Source organism: Lepisma saccharinum, chromosome 4 (assembly GCF_977018435.1).
Source record: "Lepisma saccharinum chromosome 4, izLepSacc3.1, whole genome shotgun sequence".
NCBI lineage: Eukaryota > Metazoa > Arthropoda > Insecta > Zygentoma > Lepismatidae > Lepisma > Lepisma saccharinum.
The window spans coordinates 107,040,596-107,060,203 of record NC_139232.1 but is presented as its reverse complement, the minus strand read 5'-3'; the positions used below and the strand labels follow the sequence as shown (position 1 = coordinate 107,060,203).

Here is a 19,608-nt window from a genome sequence, read left to right as displayed (position 1 = left end):
GCTCACAGAAGTTGGTCCCCACAGCAGTGGCAACAAGTCATCTGGTCTGATGAATCAACATTCACGTTATTTCAGACCACGGGGCGCGTTTATGTGTGGAGAACGCCTCGAGATGCATTTCATCCTGACTGCCTCTTGCCGACCGTGAAGCATGGAGGTGGGTCCATTATGGTATGGGGCGCGATATCTTGGCATGGTGTGGGACCACTTGTTTTTCTGCATGGGAAGATCAATGCCAGTCACTATCGCAGCATTCTGGGGGATCATCTCCATCATTTTGTCCAGATTTTATTTCCTGGGGACCGACCGCTTTTTCAAGACGACAACGCTCCTATCCACACTGCTGGGTCTGTCCAAACATGGTTTGAAGAACATGACGATGAAGTAGGGCATATTGAATGGCCCCCACAGTCTCCTAACCTGAACATTATAGAACATTTGTGGGGATATTTGGAGTCCAAACTTCGTGCTCGAAGTCCACCTCCAGCCACACTTTCGGAATTGGAGACTGCTCTGGAGGAAGAATGGCTCCATATTCCCTTAAACATTGTGCATGACCTCTATGCGTCCATCCCACGTCGCATACAAAGTGTACTTCAGTCACAGGGTGGTCCAACCCCCTATTAATAAAGATTTTTTCTACATTCACAGGTGTTCGTATTATTTTGTCCCCCATCTGTATATATAGTGTGTGTGCGCGATTTGTAATTAATTAATACACTTACAAGGGAGGTCTAAGTCTCCCCCTCCGATTTCCATGAAACTTGGCAGGTGTATAGAGGGGCCCAAAGGAAGAAGTACGTGTTTTTGTGTTTCAGCTAAAAAACTGTTTAGGGGGCAACCCCCCCCCCTCCCTCAAATGTCAAGATGAGGAGAAATTGAAGTGGGTATTTGACCCCGAAACCACGTAAATATGGCATAGGAAGAAACAGGGGGCATAGGGCCTCTATACACCTGCCAAATTTCATGGAAATCGGAGATGGACACAGGGGTCAGATGATCCCCACGTCAATTTGTCCTCATCTTGACATTTGAGACGGGTTTTGCCCCTAAAACAGTTTTTTAGCCGAAACAAAAAAAAACAAAACACGTATTTCTTCCTTTGGATCCGTTTATACAGTGATGGACAAAAGTAATCATACAGTGGAACTGAAGGGAAGAAAGGACGAATTGCAGCAGCTAGGAATACAATAAGGAAGTCAAAACTGTTAATGCTTTACCATGTATGCACCAAACGATATATTGACAACAAAAATAAATAACATATGCTGCTTGTAGAAAAATAAAATACAAAACATTCTCAATACCCGCTTCTTTGGCTGGACAAAAGTACTCATACACCAACATAAAAGTTCACTTTGAAGAAAAGAAAGAAACAAATACCATGTCGTCATAATTTGTATGCATTCCTCTGTTATAGAGAATAGCTGTCAAGTCTCTTTTGCATAGAATGAACAAGAGGCGTGGTTATTTCAGATGTAATATTGTGCCACTCATGCAAAATGACCTCTTTTAGTCTATTCTTGCTTGTTATGTCATGTTTTCGGAGTCTGGTTTCCAAATGGCTCCAAAGATGTTCAATGGGGTTAAGGTTGGGGGACTGAGGTGGAGTTTTGAGTGTGTGGGGAGTATTATATAACAACCAAAGGCGGACAATCTCAGCTGTATGTTTAGGGTCGTTGTCCTGCTGGAAGTAAAAATCATTCCCAAGACCCAAATGATAGATACTCTGCTGCAAATTGTTCTTCAGAATATCCAAATAGACAAATCTATCCATAGTTCCCTCAATAAAGACGAGTTCTCCAACACCTGAGGCTGACATACAGCCCCAGACTATAACGCCACCACCTCCATGTTTAACTGTAGCCAAGAGATTTCGAGACTCAAGCTCAGTATTGGGCTTTCTCCACACCAAAATTCTACCATCACTATGGATAATATTAAATATACTCTCGTCCGTAAACAACACTTTATTTCAGAAGTCCAAACTTTTACTCACATACTCCTTTGCAAATGTTAATCTGGCCTTCTTGTTCTTCTTACTGATGTATGGCTTCCTTCTAGGTACCCTAGCTTTGTACCCTGCTCGGTTGAAAAGCCTTCTAATACTTCTTGAGGACACTTGTTTTCCCAAGTGTTCGTGAACATGTGGCGACACTGCTGACGATGTTAATTTTGGGTTTTTCTTGATCATTCTCAACAGTCCTTGTTTCTCTCTCGAAGTTAGTTTCTGAGGACGCCCAACCCTTTCCCTATTTACCAGCACTTTTGTGTCTTTATATAGTTTGATGACACTTTGCACAGTCGCACGACTTCTCCCAACTACGTCTGCGATTTCAGAATATGATTTCTTATTGTGGTATAATGATATCATAATTCTCCTCTCTTCGATCGTGGTTTCCTTCCCTTTGCGGCCCATTTGACTTCCTGCAGCACGCCAACACTAAACCAACCACTTCCTTACACAGGTGCAAGTGTAGTATGACCATCCAGAAAGCAGTTTATCTAAGGATTATCCACATTTCTCACGACAATTTCAAGTATATGCACACAATTGCTTTGCGTTTCTATTCTTGCCATTCCAATGGAGCATATGTGCTACAGACTTGACTTGCCTTTACGGTCTTCTTTGTATAATAATATGTTTCATTCAGACAATGTCTTTGTATGAATACTTATGTCCATGACTGTACACACACCTGCCAAGTGTCATGGAAATCGGAGGGGGACACAGGGGTCAGATGATCCCCATGTCAATTTGTCCTCGTCTTGACATTTGAGGCGGCTTTTGCCCCCTAAAACCGGTTTTTAGATGAAACAAAAAAACAGGTATTTCTTCCATTGCCATACACCTATACACCTGCCAAGTTTCATGGAAATCGGAGGGGGACACTTAGATAACCTCCCTTGTTAGTCTTACACTTTGTAATTATATAACACTGCATATATCATAATGTTTTATTTTAATTTGTAAAACTGTAACTGTAGGAAAATTGTATAATTTTTGTATAACATTTCTATCTTGTTATATGTGTTAAAGGTTTCATCCTGGAATGGAATGTCTCACATTTATGTGTGTTTCCATTTCCAATACATTTGAATGAATACATATTCGTTTCAATGGCATTTACAAAATCACCTATGACATTTTATGTTAAACAAGTAAGATTATTTTTGTGCACGAGTGTGTTACCCGATGCGTAGCAAAGTATTTTAGGAACAACACTTGAAAAAATTCTTGTAGGACTAACTAATGAAAAATTTCTTTTTAATCGAAGATCATAATACCTTTTAAGGTGTGGTAATATTATGATGGGATTGAGATACGAAACTCTCGGATCCGTAACTTTTGGATCCGGATCCGGTCCTGCAGCGGAATCCAATAGAACCCATTAGAATGTGTGGATTCTTGGACCTTTAACAACCGTGGAAAATAGACCTATTTCTCTTTCTCAACTCTTGCCTAGTTATGCACCTTTACTTGCAAAGGCCTACTTGTTTTGTGCAAATGTTTCCAAAATGATTTCATTTTCCATAGTTGTTTATATTACTGTACAGTAATATTTAGGATATCCTAGCAATAGTAACTATTTGGAAGCTAATATGTATTTTAAGAACATGCATACCAACAAATAATTCATTGCATTAATAATTATTATTTTTTTTCCTCCCAAACAGGTCGCTATTAAAATTATAGACAAAACAAAACTAGACGAAGAAAATTTAAAGAAGATTTTTAGGGAAATACAAATAATGACTAAGTTAAGGCATCCGCACATTATACGTTTGTACCAGGTAAGCTTGATTTTCTCCTTTCTTATCATTGAATATTTGGAAATTAAGCTGGTAACAGTCCTAATTTATTGAAAAAGCTATGTTAAAATTATGGATTAATTTCATGTAACCATTTCAACTGTTAAGAATTTTTCCCAAAGCCTGTGCTGAATCTTTTGGACCCGCACCAGAGGAGGAAATCCCTGCATGATACATTGATGGGTAGCAAGTGGTGCATCTTGTTTATGATGTAAATATAACCTTTGTAACTATACTTACTAGTATTGACATTTTAATAGTTGTTAATTAACTTGACATTTATTACATTACGTTTACAATGTGAATATTTATTTGGAATAAAAGCAAGGAGTCTTTTACATCTTCAAGAATTTGTACATTCACCGTTATCTCATGTGTTAGCAATGCACTGGTCTTAACAATCAATTGACTTAGGATATACAGTAGGTAAATTGTCAATGTGCAGGTTGCCTGGTATGCATCAATGATCCAACCAAATCTTAATACATATTTTTTTTTTCTGTTCACATTTGAATGTTTATAGGCATTAACAGTATACATTTGTTTTTATGCTGAAACTAATACCAAAGCCGCACGTGGAAGGTATTTAACTATATTAAAAACTATATCTGCACTTTAGTGATACCCTAAAGTGATACATTGCATTTTATTTCATTTTGGGACAAAGTTAAGTTAATTTGCACAAACTCGTATACCCAGAGCATCACTTCCTTTAATCAGTGTGATCTTAATGCAAATTATAAATCATTTTCAGTGTGCAAACTAGGTTCTTAATGAATGTCAAATTATTTTTCAGGTTATGGAAACAGAAAAAATGATATATTTAGTAACAGAGTATGCAAGTGGAGGTGAAATATTTGGTAAGTAGAATTATTACAAGAACATATTTAGTGCAATGGACATAGCAATATCATGCATTGAACTGTTAAACTGCATATACATGTTTAGCAACCATTGCTAAGCTATATAGTTATTTTTCTCTCCCAAGACTGCCTCTACAGTAGCTCCGTATTGAAAATTAATGCTGTCACTTTGTGAAAAATAACTCTCACTCTGTTGAAATCAAATACCTCATGATCCAAAAGTTAAGTTTTTTTTGCAATTCTTAAAAGGAAATTCCAGCTCTGAGGATATCATTTGTCTGATAATGTTTTAACTGATTCCTATATTCAGATTCTTTCAATATTTTAATCATAGAAGATTTGATCTATTTGTTACATGTTTAAGACATACAACCTGGTAATGTTCCACTGTAAGGAAAAAGCCCAAGAAGCATGGTTTTGAAGTTCTCTTTTCTTGTGATTTTAAATTTCATAATTTCTCTTCTCACCAATATGTGACAAATGTTACTATGTCTCTACAAAGTATCTAAGGATATTTATAATAGCCACTTTTGTGGCTGAGCAGGAATGGTTGACTCATATTCTTGATATCAAAGATTCCATGTTCGAAGATGTTCATGGGGGTAAGCATCCTTTTTCGTGTTGTGTTAAAAAACTTTGTTTTTACGTTTATACTTTTGCCATGGGGTGGAAGGGGTGTCCCTACCTCATAGTACACCCAAATGTCAACCTCAGTTCCTCGTAGTACACCTTGGACTGCATTTTTCAGACTAACGAGGTTCTAGCTTCTGGAGCCATGGCGAGTATAATCCTCTATGTCTATAGGACTTGCATTGTATGTTTGGTGTTTGTACCTTTATCTACTTTATCTCATCACCTTTCAACCTCATCTTCGGAATTAGCCAAAACTGGCAGAAACATGAAGTAAAATAACTTGATTCAATTAATAAATTCAATTTGTATTTTTGCAACATTGAAAATTACAACTGCAGTCTATTTAAGAAATCAAGAACATCAGAATCGGTTAAAACCTAGTATCAGAATAAGTTTAAAAAAAATATTGGTTTCGTGGGTACATTGGAATTAGTAAATTTCACACATGACATCACTGATTAGTTTGAAGTCTACTCAGAGTATTGTAATTTGATGAATAATGTGCAGGTCCCTCCCCACTCACTAACTAATTCAGTATCAGTCTTCATCTGAAACTAAGTAACATTAACCACCAAACTTGTGTTTTGATTGCATCATTGTGTTTCATAAAGATTTATTCTTGACCAAGAAGTTTCATTGCTTGACTTTTACCTTTCAGATCACCTAGTAGCAAATGGTCGTATGAGTGAGAAAGAAGCGAGGCGTGTGTTTCATCAAATCGTTGCCGCTGTGAGTTACTGCCACAGAAAGAATGTTGTACATAGGGATCTTAAGGCTGAAAATCTTTTGTTAGATGCAAACATGGATATTAAATTAGCAGGTATGTTTTTCCTAATCACACATTTACGATTATAATTTGTGTGTGCAAAGTCTACTTGTGGCAATTTGAGGAAATTTTCCTCAGATTAGTAGTAAAAATTAAAACAGACCACAATTGTCAAGTATACCACAATAGCAGTACATTTAATGTAGTTAATATACTTTCACTCCTCATTTAGTAGCAAAATGGGCTTATGCATTCCTTTGTCAGGATGCAATTTAATTTTAAAGAAGAAGTAATAACTAAATGTAGTTCTAAAATTTATTTCAAATTGTTTTTTATTTGTGCATCTAAGATTCTCTTTTTATTTTTCTAGATTTATATTTTTTAAATTAATTGTTAAGTCTACTTTTTGCTGTATCAGGCTGATAATCACTGCACCTTGCTTTAAAGTGGGATTCAAAGCACTAAGTTGGATGGAACAGACTCTTGATTAGGCAGCAACATAATTATTGTTAGTTGTATCTGGTGCATTATTTCTCTCATTTCGCCCTCACCTATCTCACATGTGATAAGTGTAATATGTGGAAAATCTACACGTTTTGTTTTACCTTAGAAACAGGAGGAATGTTATTAGGAATGAGAATTCCATGAGTGTTCTCTGGGATATGTGGTGCATTGTGGGTGTTCTTTCTTTCAGATTTTGGTTTTAGCAATCACTACCAGCCAGGAAAATCTCTTTCGACTTGGTGTGGCAGTCCTCCATATGCTGCACCTGAACTTTTTGAAGGAAAGGAGTATGATGGACCAAGGGCTGATATTTGGGTATGTAGTTTGTTATTATTTGGAATATTTGAGTGAGGGGATACACACACAAGGTGATATAAATGATTACAGTAATTACAAGACTGTTCACACAGTTACTAAAGTATATTTTTAAAAAATATAAGTATAGAAACGTAAAGTGTGTATTAATGCATATGAAAACAGACTTAGTACACTTCAATAGATGCATCTCTTGTAACACACAAATCAGAGGTTAGTGCCAAGACTTTTTCTATTGTCAGTTAATCTCACTTTTAGGAACAGTGTCATTGATTTAGATTCACATCCAGTTGATTTTGTGCATGCGTCATCTTAGCCATTACACATTGACCGGAGCCGACCTCCATGATGGACTGGTTACTACAGTATGCTATGACGAGGGTCCTTGCGAGTGTCCCATCATCAAAGTCATCATATAATCGTTGGGATTAACAAAACTGGCAGCAAAGCAATGTGAAATCAATCAAGCACACTGACCAGACTGCAACCACACGATACATTGCATCTTTTCCTATGCTGATGGTATTTTGATGAACAGAGGTAATACCATTCCAGTAACAGTAGCTGGAAATGCAATGCACAAATACAGAAACTTGATAAGTGTGCAAGTTTACCCCCCCCCCCCCCTTGCAATAAAAAAGTGTTATTTTGCTTCAATAGGAATAGCATATATGTTATTGAAACTTCTGCACATTAGATTTTTAAATTTATGGACAGCTTCCCATGGTGTTTCCATCCTTCAGATAGGACAGCATCAAGGTCAAGGTTTTCTGCTCATTTGCTCTCAATCCTCCATTCTTCCTCCACTTTTCTTCATCCCTTTCACAGTTTGTTTCTACCATTTACAGTCTAGGTCCAAAGGGGAAGACTTAACTCACAAGTAGTAATGTATGCAAGTATGTTAAAATTAAAGTTATGTTGTTGGATTAATGGATTAATGTTCATCTTGTAATTTTGTAAGAATAGTTTCAACCTCAAGTAGCTGACTGATGTTGGTTCGAAACACTTTTATCTTAATGTAATAGTAAATAAACACTTTTTTTTAATGTAATGTTGTTCAATCAAATTGCAAATAAATGTCTGAAGAATGGAGTTTGAGTTCTCCCAAAATATTGAAAGAAAGAAAAGAAAAATAACTTTTTCTTTGCTTGTAACAACCATATATTTGAAGGAAAATTGTATGGTTTGTTGTATAAATAACCTATTTCTTCTTATTATTTCAGAGCCTAGGAGTTGTTTTGTATGTTTTAGTGTGTGGTGCTTTACCGTTTGATGGTACTACTTTACAAAGCCTTCGAACACGGGTCATCTCAGGAAAGTTCCGAATTCCATATTTTATGTCTGCAGGTACGTACTATTTTTTTTTTGGTGGGGGGGGGATCGAGATGAATGTGTACTTCATTTTTTGTAAAAAAGAAATATGTAATGTCTTACTATAAATCTCTTCATTGATTTGAAATACATACACTTAAGGTTTTTTCAAACTGTGATTTTTTACTGGTATGTTACTAAGATGGTGGTGTTTTCATTATTGGATTTATTACCAGTACTTGAATCATTATGAATGTTAGAATAGTAATGATTTTGTCATATCCATCTACAACACCTTTGCTTTAAAATATTCTGAGATTCACTTCTAAAATAATCAAAATATTGACACAGAACAAAATGCTCACTTTACTACACAATTTTGAACACAGAATTATTGAAAATTCCGCATTTTGCACAATTCTCAGGATATACAGCCTGTGAAAATGTCTGCCTGCATTTTAGATGAACTCACTTGGCTCCCCTCACAATTATCAGTCTGTACTTGTACTTGGAAAATAATTCTGTCTAAACCAGTAATTTGGATTAATGTTCATCATGTAATTTTGTAAGTATAGTTTCAACCTCAAGTAGCTGACTGATGTTGGTTCGAAACACTTTTATCTTAATATGCCAGTTTCAGAGTATAGTAAATAAACTTTTTAATGTTGAAGTTGGAGATTTGTTGCTTGATGCATAGGTCAATGGTGTGAGATACATTGAAACCTTTCAGTTTTCACATTATGTTTTGAATATGTATTTGAGTTAGTGTTGATTAATTATTCTAGTGATGCAAATTTTGATCTCTTTCAGACTGTGAACACTTAATAAGGCACATGTTAGTTGTGGACCCAGAAAAAAGACTGAGTATTAAGCAGATACTACATCATAAATGGATGTCTCAGGTATCTAAACAGCATTTTTCTACTTTAGGCATTGCAATTGTTATTTGGTAAGTTGTATCTGTACTTCATGACAAGCCAATATTATTGACCCCAAAGGCAAAAAGCATTGAATGAGTTGATAGGAGTGATTTTTTACTCTTGTTATGTTTCCTTAGAGGGAATGAAATAGAAAAGGAGGGATGAGGGGTGAGTGATATTCGTCAAAGATCCTTTCTGGAAGAAAAAAGAAAAGACAAGACTGAGGAGTGAACTAAAAATACCCTTCACTTTGATCACCTGCATTTTCACAGCCAATTGAGACTATCAAGTTCTAAGATACTAAGTACTAAGTTGGAATTCTAAGATATTGCAGGGACTCTTATGGCTTAATATGCTACTGAACCTTCCTCCTATGCCAGTAACGATAATTGCACAAATGCCTCTCGATTTCAAACCACAACATAATATTTTGTTTTCTGAAAAATTATATCTGCGTAGAATCCCTCGTACAGTAAAATTTGGTACAAACCACACGTCAGTGTCAGGGTGAGCATGGGAATGGAAGCACAAAACAAGAAGGAGGCAGATTACAACAGTGTAGGATCTCTCCTATTTTTGACTCAACCTTGTTATGCAACAGCTCCAATGTGAGCTTGTATGTAGTCTCTCACGTCTGGTGAGCCCACCAAAATTTTGGTCAAAAATTTAGGACAAGTGAGGAGCTATTTATAACTTTGCAAGGGGCAACCTCACAAGAGCTGTTGCATCAAGCAGTTCCGATGGTTCTGTCGTGTGCTAGGCTTACAAGCTGCTAGAGTAGTCCCAATACGGCATTGCAGTACCTCTGTCCATACTAAGAAGTTGTATCTATCTGCCATCCACTGTGTGGGGAAAAGTAGCAACATTTGCTGTTGATTTTTGGCATTTCCAAATGATGCTGTCCGAAAGAAAAGATGCAGTAGAAGTCAATTTTTTATTTTTCGACACTAAGGTGAAAAATGTACAGTGTTGAAAGTGTAACATCCTGAAAAATTGTTCCATTGGGGCCATGAGAATTGAATGTATAATGTGGGAAAATCTACAATCTCAGAATGTAAAATTGGGGTTCAACTGTAGGGAATGTCAATTTCATCTAGTTACTTGTACTATTACTATGTAACCCTTACAAATATCTAGACAAAAATCATTCCAGTCCATACACAGATGTAATCTTTCATAATATATCTGCTTGTCCCCCTCCCTGGAGACGTTTCTATAATAGCAGCAGTAACAGGCCCAGTGGCACTTAAACTACATAGGGAACATGGAAAGGTTCATGGAATTTCTGTAAACTTTTTTTTTATTACAACTTATCAAGCATGCACAAGTTAGATAACTTTCTGCATCCATTTGGTTCATAAATATGCTGGGAACTAGTATTGTGTGGTAGTGTCTTTATAACAGTATGTGAGAATATTATAATCTAGTGATTCATTATAACAAGATTGTACATGCATGACCATGGTGGTAAATGTAGTAATTAACAAGATAAATCATTATTACCGACTTTACCTCATGTACTAGTATTACATTCACTGATAAATCTCTGAAATTATTGAATATATTAAATATCTGGGCCTCTGTACCATAAAGTTCAGTTCAATTCAAATTACCTATATGTGTGGTTCATTTATGCATATTGCAGTTTACTCCTGTTTGCAGCATCGTTAATAACACAAGTGTAAAAGTAACAAATTAACAAGCAATCAATGTTACTTTCTTTAACAAATAACTAACGGGTTGGGAAGGACACAGATTTGGAAGCTTTCAGTAAAGAAGTACATTCCAGGGGAAACAATGTATGCACTTAAAATATTTTAAAAAGAGGGACAGAGACTATTGTATCAAGTGTGAAAGATTGTATTTTTGTGCTCCCTTGTTTTGCACTACGATGATCACACCATATTTCTGTTGTGTGAGGTAGGGAGATGATGTCTTCCCCTTAAAAAATGTAATATTGTGATATTCTTTCTTCGTATTCTTTTAAAAAATACACCAACCTTTTTTTTCAGGCACCTTTTGATATGTAGAAACATTAGTAATATTTTATCCTACTGTTGCTTATCCTTGAACCAGTCATAAGATAAAAAGGAAATCTCAAGGTGTCTACTCATTAGGAATTCTTTGGACTTCAGGAATTATGTAGGAATTGATGAAGAGATTCTCTCGGGCTATCAACCAGGTGAGTTATGGAAAGAAATCCAAGCTTTCGAGAGCTACCACCACTCTTATCTTCAGGGTAGAAGACGAGAGTGATGTTAGGTCTTGAAAAGTTTTGAATTCTTTCTGCAACTCATCATTTGCCGCCAGGAAAGCTTCCAGACTTACTTTATGTACAAATTATTGGTGCTGGGAATTGTCCCTGAATTCTATGAGAATTTTCTTTACTACAAAGATGAAAAATCTGCATCTAGTGATCTAATCGAGTGAATGTACACACAATCTTTATTTTGTCAAGTTTTCTTTAAAAATTAATGCAGTTTAAGATTCAAACTTGTATTTTAAAATCATATACGAGTGTCAGTTTAACAGGAAATGTAATACAATTTACACTACAAAAAAGGATAGTTCTGAATTTGGATCCCTCTTCTAATTAAACAAAATTTCCCAAGTGAGTTCACATGATTCTGCATTTTCTGCACCTTAAATAATATATTTTAGAAAATATAACATTATTGCATTAGAGTTTTTTGGTACACTGTATGTTGACTTGGACATACCAGATAGTATGAAAATAGGAAAAAAAACAACAAAAAAAAAAACGATTTTGTATGTTATTCCATTATTAGCCTTGAGATTTTAGAAATTTTGAAAACCTTGAATTATGTTTGAATTTTATCTTGGTAGCACAAGAGTAGCCACCCTGAATATGTTTCATTATGCTTTAAGAGCACAGCTGTAGCCAATACACACTTACATGTGTTATTTGTATGCATGCCTTGTGCCTTGGTGGTAAATAATAATATCTGTTGTGTTTCAATGGTTTTAACACTTGTTCCTACATGTAATTAATGTCTGTATGTTTTAGGGTGATCCAGACTTGAATCGAGAAAGTCTGTTTTCAGAATTTGAGATTGCAGACATGGAGAAGAGCCAGTCCCTTAATAATCTAGTCATAGAACATATGCTTCAGCTGCCTGGCTTGAACAAAGATATGATATTGGAGGTATCAAAAGTTATTACTTGTAGTACCTGATAAGTCTGTTTTGTAACATAAGGTTAATAATATTTTAGCATGTGCTTTGTCTCTTATTCTTCTGGTGTTACATTCTTCACACTGCTTTCATAATTTCTCTCTGACTAATTACTAAAGATTTTCTACTTGAATTCTACTGTTATTTTGCGATATTCATATATTTAATTGGGGATGGAATGGATTAATCTGTACTCAATCTGTATTGGCTGATTTAGGCATGTGGATGTATTGGTTTACCAGTAAAATTACTAATAATATTATCGGTCCAATAAATCTATCAATAGCTTGTAATTTAATGAAAGATTCTGCCATTTTATTATTATTTTTTTTTACGAATACAAACATACATTTCATATGCCCTAGTGTTGTAAAGTAAATATATAAATCTGCATTGCATATTTTTTTTTATCAAAGGTAAACTCATTGCACCCGGATACATTAATTGAGGAGGTTAATGAACCAATCATATTCTGCGAGTATCAGTTGAAAGTAAAATTTTATATCAGTACTTCAACAGTAGAGCCGAGGTAGTCTAGTCGGTAGGGCATGTGACTGCCATGTGGGAGGCCTAGTTTGGATTCCGGAGTGGGTGATATAAGGTCGGGATTTTTGCTGCCTTGTCCCTGTATAAAGTGGCTCTGGGAACCACTCAGCCTCAAATCAATGTATACCCGAGGGTAAAGGTGGTCGGAACATGGTGCTGATCACATCACCTCCAAAATTGCTGAGATTGAGAATGTGTGGGGCCCTACCCACATCCCCTTCATGGCACAGTGCTATATGCATGGGGAACTTTACCTATTTTTACCTACTTGAACAGAATCATAAAAATTTTGGATCTGTCCATTCCTATTTTCAATACATATAAACCATCATGCTGGCTTCTGTGGTGGAGTAGTCACTGTAATGTGCTACGAAGCCAGAGGTCCAAGGTGTTCGTCAGTGTGTTCATCCAGTCATCTATTTTAACAGTTCAGCATGCATCCTCACACAGCACACTTCTTTTATAATGAATGGGTACAGATATACTTGGATTGGCTAAGTTTGGTTATTGTGGAATTTATTCTCACTCCTAGTATCAGGATATGAATGTTCCTTTGTTAGTGGTGTCTGCATGTTTATGTGTTTATATGTATGTGTGTGTCAATATGCAAGACATAATTTTAAAATTGGTTTGCATTCATTGTTCGTTAATAATTAAAATGTAAGATATAAACCCCATCACTGCCTTCCCATACATGTCACTGGCTGGGTTTAACCACAAGATATTCTAATAAATTACCATGTTGGAAAGTGATAAGTTACTTGTAAAGGAGTTACAAGTAAGTTACTTATTTTCCTTAACTAGTAACAAAATTAGTAATGCAAAATTTTGTTGTAAACTGTTGATCATCTTTATATTTTTTATAAGGAAATATTTTACGTGATGTAATTTCTTCAAGTATAAAGGTTTACTCTGGATTTTCTTCCCTCTATATTTTTGTTTTTAACCACAGAAGAGTTATAATTGAGTGAAAATTAATATTGATTTTTATTGCTGTGATGGTCCATTTAGTAAGACATCTTGCTACCATGGAGACCCAGGTTCTATTCGCAGGGTGTGTGATCTAAGGTGGGAATATATCTGATCTTGTCCTTTCATAAGTGACTCCTAGGCACACCCAGCCTCTAATAAATGCCTATCTGGGTGGGAGGGGGGATAGAGGCAGAGAAATCACCTCCACAATAGCTGAGATCATGAATGTGTGGGGCCTTACCTCCACATGCCCCCTGTGTGTTACCATAGCATAGTGCATGGAGCAAGCACAGCTGTAACTTTTTCTAATGTTAATTTTAGTGCCTCTCACATAAAATAGGAACAGCTCTGCTTTTAATTCATGCACACAAACACCCTCCATGAGCTATAAGTTATCTAGGATGAAGTAACTTTATGGGACATAACTTTTTGAGGAATGTAATTCTTACCCTCATTGGTTTAGCTGCTTAGTGAGTAGTACCATTCCACAATGGTTATGTAGAATTATTACCATCCATTACGCATTTACGTAAAAATGAAAGCTCCCTTATCTCTTGAAATTTTGTAGCCTTACTCCTTAGCAACGTAAAGAAAATTTTACAATTTCACTATTATGAACATTTTAGACTCTAGTAATTGACACGTTGACATTTGCTGCACAGTACCTTAAAAAGCTAACAAATAGAAGTTCTCCTTGATGCAGTCTGTAATAATGTGGGTGTGAAAGTCATACAAGTTCCTGCACTAGCAAAGTTTTTTTTAAAAAATTCCTACCCTTTCGACAAACTGTTGTGATTCTGAAAAATTATGTCTCTTCAGATTTCCTTCAAGAGCATTCAAGTGAACCTTTGTGTAGTTTGCTTTCTCAGTTGAGTAGATATCTGGTTACAAAACTATTACAAATATCTAGACAACAGTGAAAGCAAAGCACATGGAGATTCATTTGAATGGTATAGAAGAAATTCTGAACACGTATAAAGTTTCAGAATTTGGAACATCACCCCAGTTTTTTGAAAGGAGAGTAGTTTTTTTTAAACAAAATTACTGGCAAATTCTAAAGGTCCAGCATGGTCTTAAGTAGCCATGAAAAACAATTTTATGATGAGCAATCATGAGGCATGCCTGAAGTAGCTAGAACAACAATGAAATAGATCACTGTTAAAAACAAAAAAAATCGTGCATCAATGAATAAATAAGTGAAAATAGATTCTCTTCCTCAGTTCACTCACCAAATCAATTTCTTTCCATATAATGTGAGTTTCGTTGTTGAGTATGATGTGGTTGGTTCTCTACATGCATTTCTTTTGCTATTTTCAGTCTGTGCAGCAGAATAATTTTGACCACATTAGTGCCATTTACCATCTTTTGGTTGACAAGTTGGAGAAGAACTCACATGTGTCACTACTACCCCAGAATCTTCCTGTAGCATCCCAACCTCAGCGAAGATCTAGTATTACAACAGGTACTTTTGCGTATTAATACTTTCTCACTAATTATTTTGTGAATCAGAATTTTTCAAAGTAAATCATGCAGTATTTATATACAGGGTGTCTCAAAAGTAATAGCGCAAACTGACACAGGTGAAAGTACATGGTAATAGAAGCAAAAAAGTCTCGGTAAACATGGGTCTGCAAGCAAGCTATTTTCGAGATAATTGCGAATGTGCGATTACAAGCTGCCACCGACTTTGTTGTTTGTAAACGCCGTCCTAGTTGGTAAAATGCTAATTATGTGTGCAAATGTGTGGGTACCACCTCTCAGAAATGTTCTTTTTGATTGCAACGCCACCTCTCGGAAATGTTCTGTTTTGTAAACAATGAGCAAACCTTGGGCCGCGCAAGGAGTAAAGCACTTAGTGTTTACAAAATGCAATCAATGACAGCTTGTAACCACACATTCACACACATTATTAGCATTTTACCAACTAGGACAATGTTTACAAGCAATGAAGTCGGTGGCAGCTTGTAATCACACATTCACAATTATCTCGAAAATGTCTCTTTTGCAAACGCATGTTTACTGAGACTTTTTTTGGTTCTATTATTGTGTACTTTCACCTGTGTCAGTTTGTGCTATTACTTATGAGACACCCTGTATGTATAGGCTGTTTTTTTTAAACTTAAACTTGAATTGAAAAGTGAAACTTAAATTTGAAGTAGCTAAGTCATATTTAGTTTTTATTTATTCTTAATTAATGCTACATACTTTGTAAAAACTACCAGTATTACCAGTGTCTTCATTTGTGTAGAAACAACACTTTAGCTCAGTCTATAAAGGCTTGTTACAAAGTTGCGAACAGGAAGAGCACAGATAAAGAAATGGTATATTCAGGTACAGATATGAATGTAATATACCTTCATTCTTATCTTGTTTCTTCTCTTCAGGTGTGGTGGATAGAAGTCCTGTGAGTGAACCAGAAGAACAGGGATGTTCTCCGTTAGTTTATATGCCTGCCATTCCTGCTGTTTATTTGCTCAATGATACACAGCACCTTGAGAAGGTAAGTTCAGGAATTATAGATCTTATCTTTTTAAAAAAATAAAAAAATAAAAAAATCCTGACATTTTAAAAAAATATTACAAAATCCATGATGGAAGCTGTAGAATTATGGTAGATCAATAGTTAAGTGATGGTGTTCAGAATCAATTGGTTTAGCAATGGGAAGGGAAGCAGTGGGAAGGTTGGTTTGAATTTTGAATCTCAGCAGATACAGTTACATTTCTGTCCACACTGTTTTGATTGTTGTGCTGCGTCTCACATCTTCAATAATTTGTTCCCATGTACCTTTCTTGGCCTTACTTTTTCATGTTATATTCAGCTCTCTCTTCTGTGATCCCTACACCAAAGTGTCATGTCTTTGGGTGTGACCTACCATCTGTAGTTCTCCAGAATTTTCACTGTCTGCTTATCACTTCGAATACTTCTTCATGCATAATGTGAACCTTGGCCGGTCTGCTCTTTCCAGCATTTTTCTAAAATGATGCATGCTGTCATTATTGTCATAACTGTCATGACTCCACATTTGAGAAGGGGCCAGTCCTCAGAAGAGTACTGTTTATCTTTCCTTCAGAAATTGACATGGTTATTGTCCCCAAGTATAGCCCGTGGGTTTGGTAAAATTGGAGCTTGTGCATTTTCCTCATCTTTCTGCTCCTGCAAGCTGAAATTTGTCACTTCGGACGAATTCGTGGATTATTCTGGTTATCTCATGATTAATGCATAGGCTAGAACAAGTGGAGATTATATAACAAATTTTGGAGGAAGGTAATGATTATTTTCACTAATTTTCATGTCATAATAAGTAATAAGTGCAAGCTGGTGTCTTGGATAGTTACAATTTAGATTCTGTAGATGGTAACACCCAAGTCATCCACAAGGACTTCATGTACATGGAAAATTTCATCTTCCAAGGTGCGTTTCAACATTCTACTGTTAGTTATGTATGGATGTATGTGTTAGTGATGTGTGGCGAGACTTCTCAGTAAATGTTACTGTGTATGTCTATTCCAGTTTGGAGATGCAGAGCCTCAATCAGAATCGGACAATGAGGAACTGCAGAGGTCAGGCAATAGGAGAGAAATCGACAAGTATCTGACTGTGAGAAGACATACTGTTGGTCCCGGGGATACAGCACATGAGCAGGTATGTCATTGTAACTTAAGTGTGTTACTCTGTTAGCATATATTGTCCCCATCTGATTAAGAAACATATTTCCAGTATATGTTTGTTTCCTTTGCATATTATTATTATTATTATTAAATAGCCATTAAATCAACAGTTCTTGTTGATGTTATTTGTGTTGTTTACAGTAACTTTTATACCAGTACACCTTATTGGTATCAAACGCAAATTTCATATTTGCCCATATCTAAATTAATGTAAATGTTGCACTAGTTAAAACTATACTTTTTCTTTGTAGTAACTAAACACTTTTATTACTCAGTGTTCTGACACAATTTCACATGTCTCTTTCAGAAAAAAAAAAATGATTGAAATGTTGAGTAGTAAAAAGTTGAATCACCACAAATAAAAATAAAGTTTTAAGTAGTGCTATTTTAAATGTCATACACAGACAATTTGCAAGTATTTAATGTATAGTTGTAGAGAGAAATTCTGAATGTAATAATTTCCCATACTTTCCTCCAGGTTATCGAAGTCCATCTGAAATTAGGCCAAGAAGATGCCATGCAGTCAGGCCAAGCACTCAGCATTCTTCCAAATACAAACCTACCACTGAACCTTCCACTAGTCCAAAATCAGCCGCCACAAAATTTCAGTATAAAGGACCAACATCTACTAAAACCTCCTCCAGTGATGGGAGCTAGTAAGTCAACATCATTTCTTCATAAATGTTAATGTATAATGAGAGTCACCATGAGGCTCTGGTAGCATACACAAGAGGTCCCATGTTCAATTCTCTGTGACAATATATCAGTGGTGTATTCTGAAACTTTTGACATTGTTTACTGCAACAATTATTATTTATTGTATGTATTTATTATATATTAATTAGATATAATATAAAAAAAATGAAGCAGGCATGCAAGTAAAACAAAAAACAGAAGTTTGATAACTTAAAATTTTCTGGCAATTTCTATGTACATGAAAAAGGTTGGTTCACCGGTGGGAAACCAAGTACCATGGGAGAATATGCCACTGGGTATTGGCCAATATCAGTGGTATTGATTTCAGAAAGTACTTTGAGAGTTCCATTTTTTTGCAGTGTCTTGAAAAATACCATGCAATGTTTTTGTGGATTAATTTTTTCCTGGAAATTGGTCAAAATTCAGTGTTTAATTTATTTTGCACCAGTATTGTGTGAAAAAAAAATGTTAAATGACAACTATTTTATTATTCTGATGTAATCCTTTGAATGATTTGAAACTAGTAAATTGGTCCATAAGATTGCATTGGAATACTTATTAATATTGGTCAATATTTTGAACAACTTTGAATATCCAAGTGTCAGTGCCGCTGATGATCAGGAAGAGTATCAGCATTCCTATCTGCTCAGAGTGGTATCAGTCAGTTAAGCTCTAATTGGCACTATAAAAATGCATTCTCAGGTGCAAAACAACTTGAAATTAATTTAAAACATTAAACCCCATGTTTAAGTACAAAGGAATAAAGTAGGCAAAATGTCTGCACTCTGCAGATGATATTGACAGTGCCAAGAATAATCATCTGAAAAATTTCATGTAGCATTGGAATAAACAGGCCCATAGCCAGGATTTTATTTCTGGGGGGCTCATCACTTATCAGCAGCCACCATCTAAAGGTGAAAAAGGGGGGCTAGAAGCCCTGAAGATGAATTTTACAGAAATTTACAATATATTACAAATTATTATGCAAGATGTTTAATCCTGATGAGGAAGGAAAATTATTTAGCACTATACACTATTTAAATGAGATATTTGTGGGATTAGCCCTCCCATAAATATACGATTAATTTAGGTTTACACAGGACAGTAATGTTCTAGATTATAATCGAGAATGTTATGGATGATTGCAATAATATAAGCAAATGAAATAAGTAATTTACTCTTTCCAGTTGGTGGCTTTGGAAGAAGAGCCTCAGATGGTGGAGCGAATCTGCAGATATTTTTCCAGAGGCAGATGGAGGGAGTCTGGAGTCAGCCAGGCAGTCAGGAACAGCTCCAACTGGTGAGTGTTGATGGCTTAATCCATTGGGTACTCGTTCCACTTTGGTGCCAGCCTCTGTGCTAGTTATTGTAGCCCTCTGTGCCATATTTTGTGTTTGTTCTTGCATT

General features: G+C 35.7%; 1 protein-coding gene across 3 annotated transcripts in view; it reads left to right on the top strand.

Moving 5' to 3' along the window:
• Positions 1-19,608, top strand: part of LOC145986717 (serine/threonine-protein kinase SIK3-like) — a 195,767-nt gene that overhangs the window by 138,651 nt on the left and 37,508 nt on the right. For 2 of the 3 annotated variants that reach the window (XM_083121045.1, XM_083121043.1), the window contains exons 2-13: positions 3,679-3,795; positions 4,610-4,673; positions 5,968-6,129; positions 6,770-6,894; positions 8,118-8,241; positions 9,016-9,107; positions 12,154-12,291; positions 15,155-15,299; positions 16,222-16,337; positions 17,348-17,479; positions 17,984-18,161; positions 19,389-19,501. In XM_083121045.1, the coding sequence (XP_082977171.1) occupies positions 3,679-3,795; positions 4,610-4,673; positions 5,968-6,129; positions 6,770-6,894; positions 8,118-8,241; positions 9,016-9,107; positions 12,154-12,291; positions 15,155-15,299; positions 16,222-16,337; positions 17,348-17,479; positions 17,984-18,161; positions 19,389-19,501 (1,506 nt within the window). The remainder of the gene's footprint in view (positions 1-3,678; positions 3,796-4,609; positions 4,674-5,967; positions 6,130-6,769; positions 6,895-8,117; positions 8,242-9,015; positions 9,108-12,153; positions 12,292-15,154; positions 15,300-16,221; positions 16,338-17,347; positions 17,480-17,983; positions 18,162-19,388; positions 19,502-19,608) is intronic. The other variant, XM_083121044.1, reaches the window with a different exon arrangement.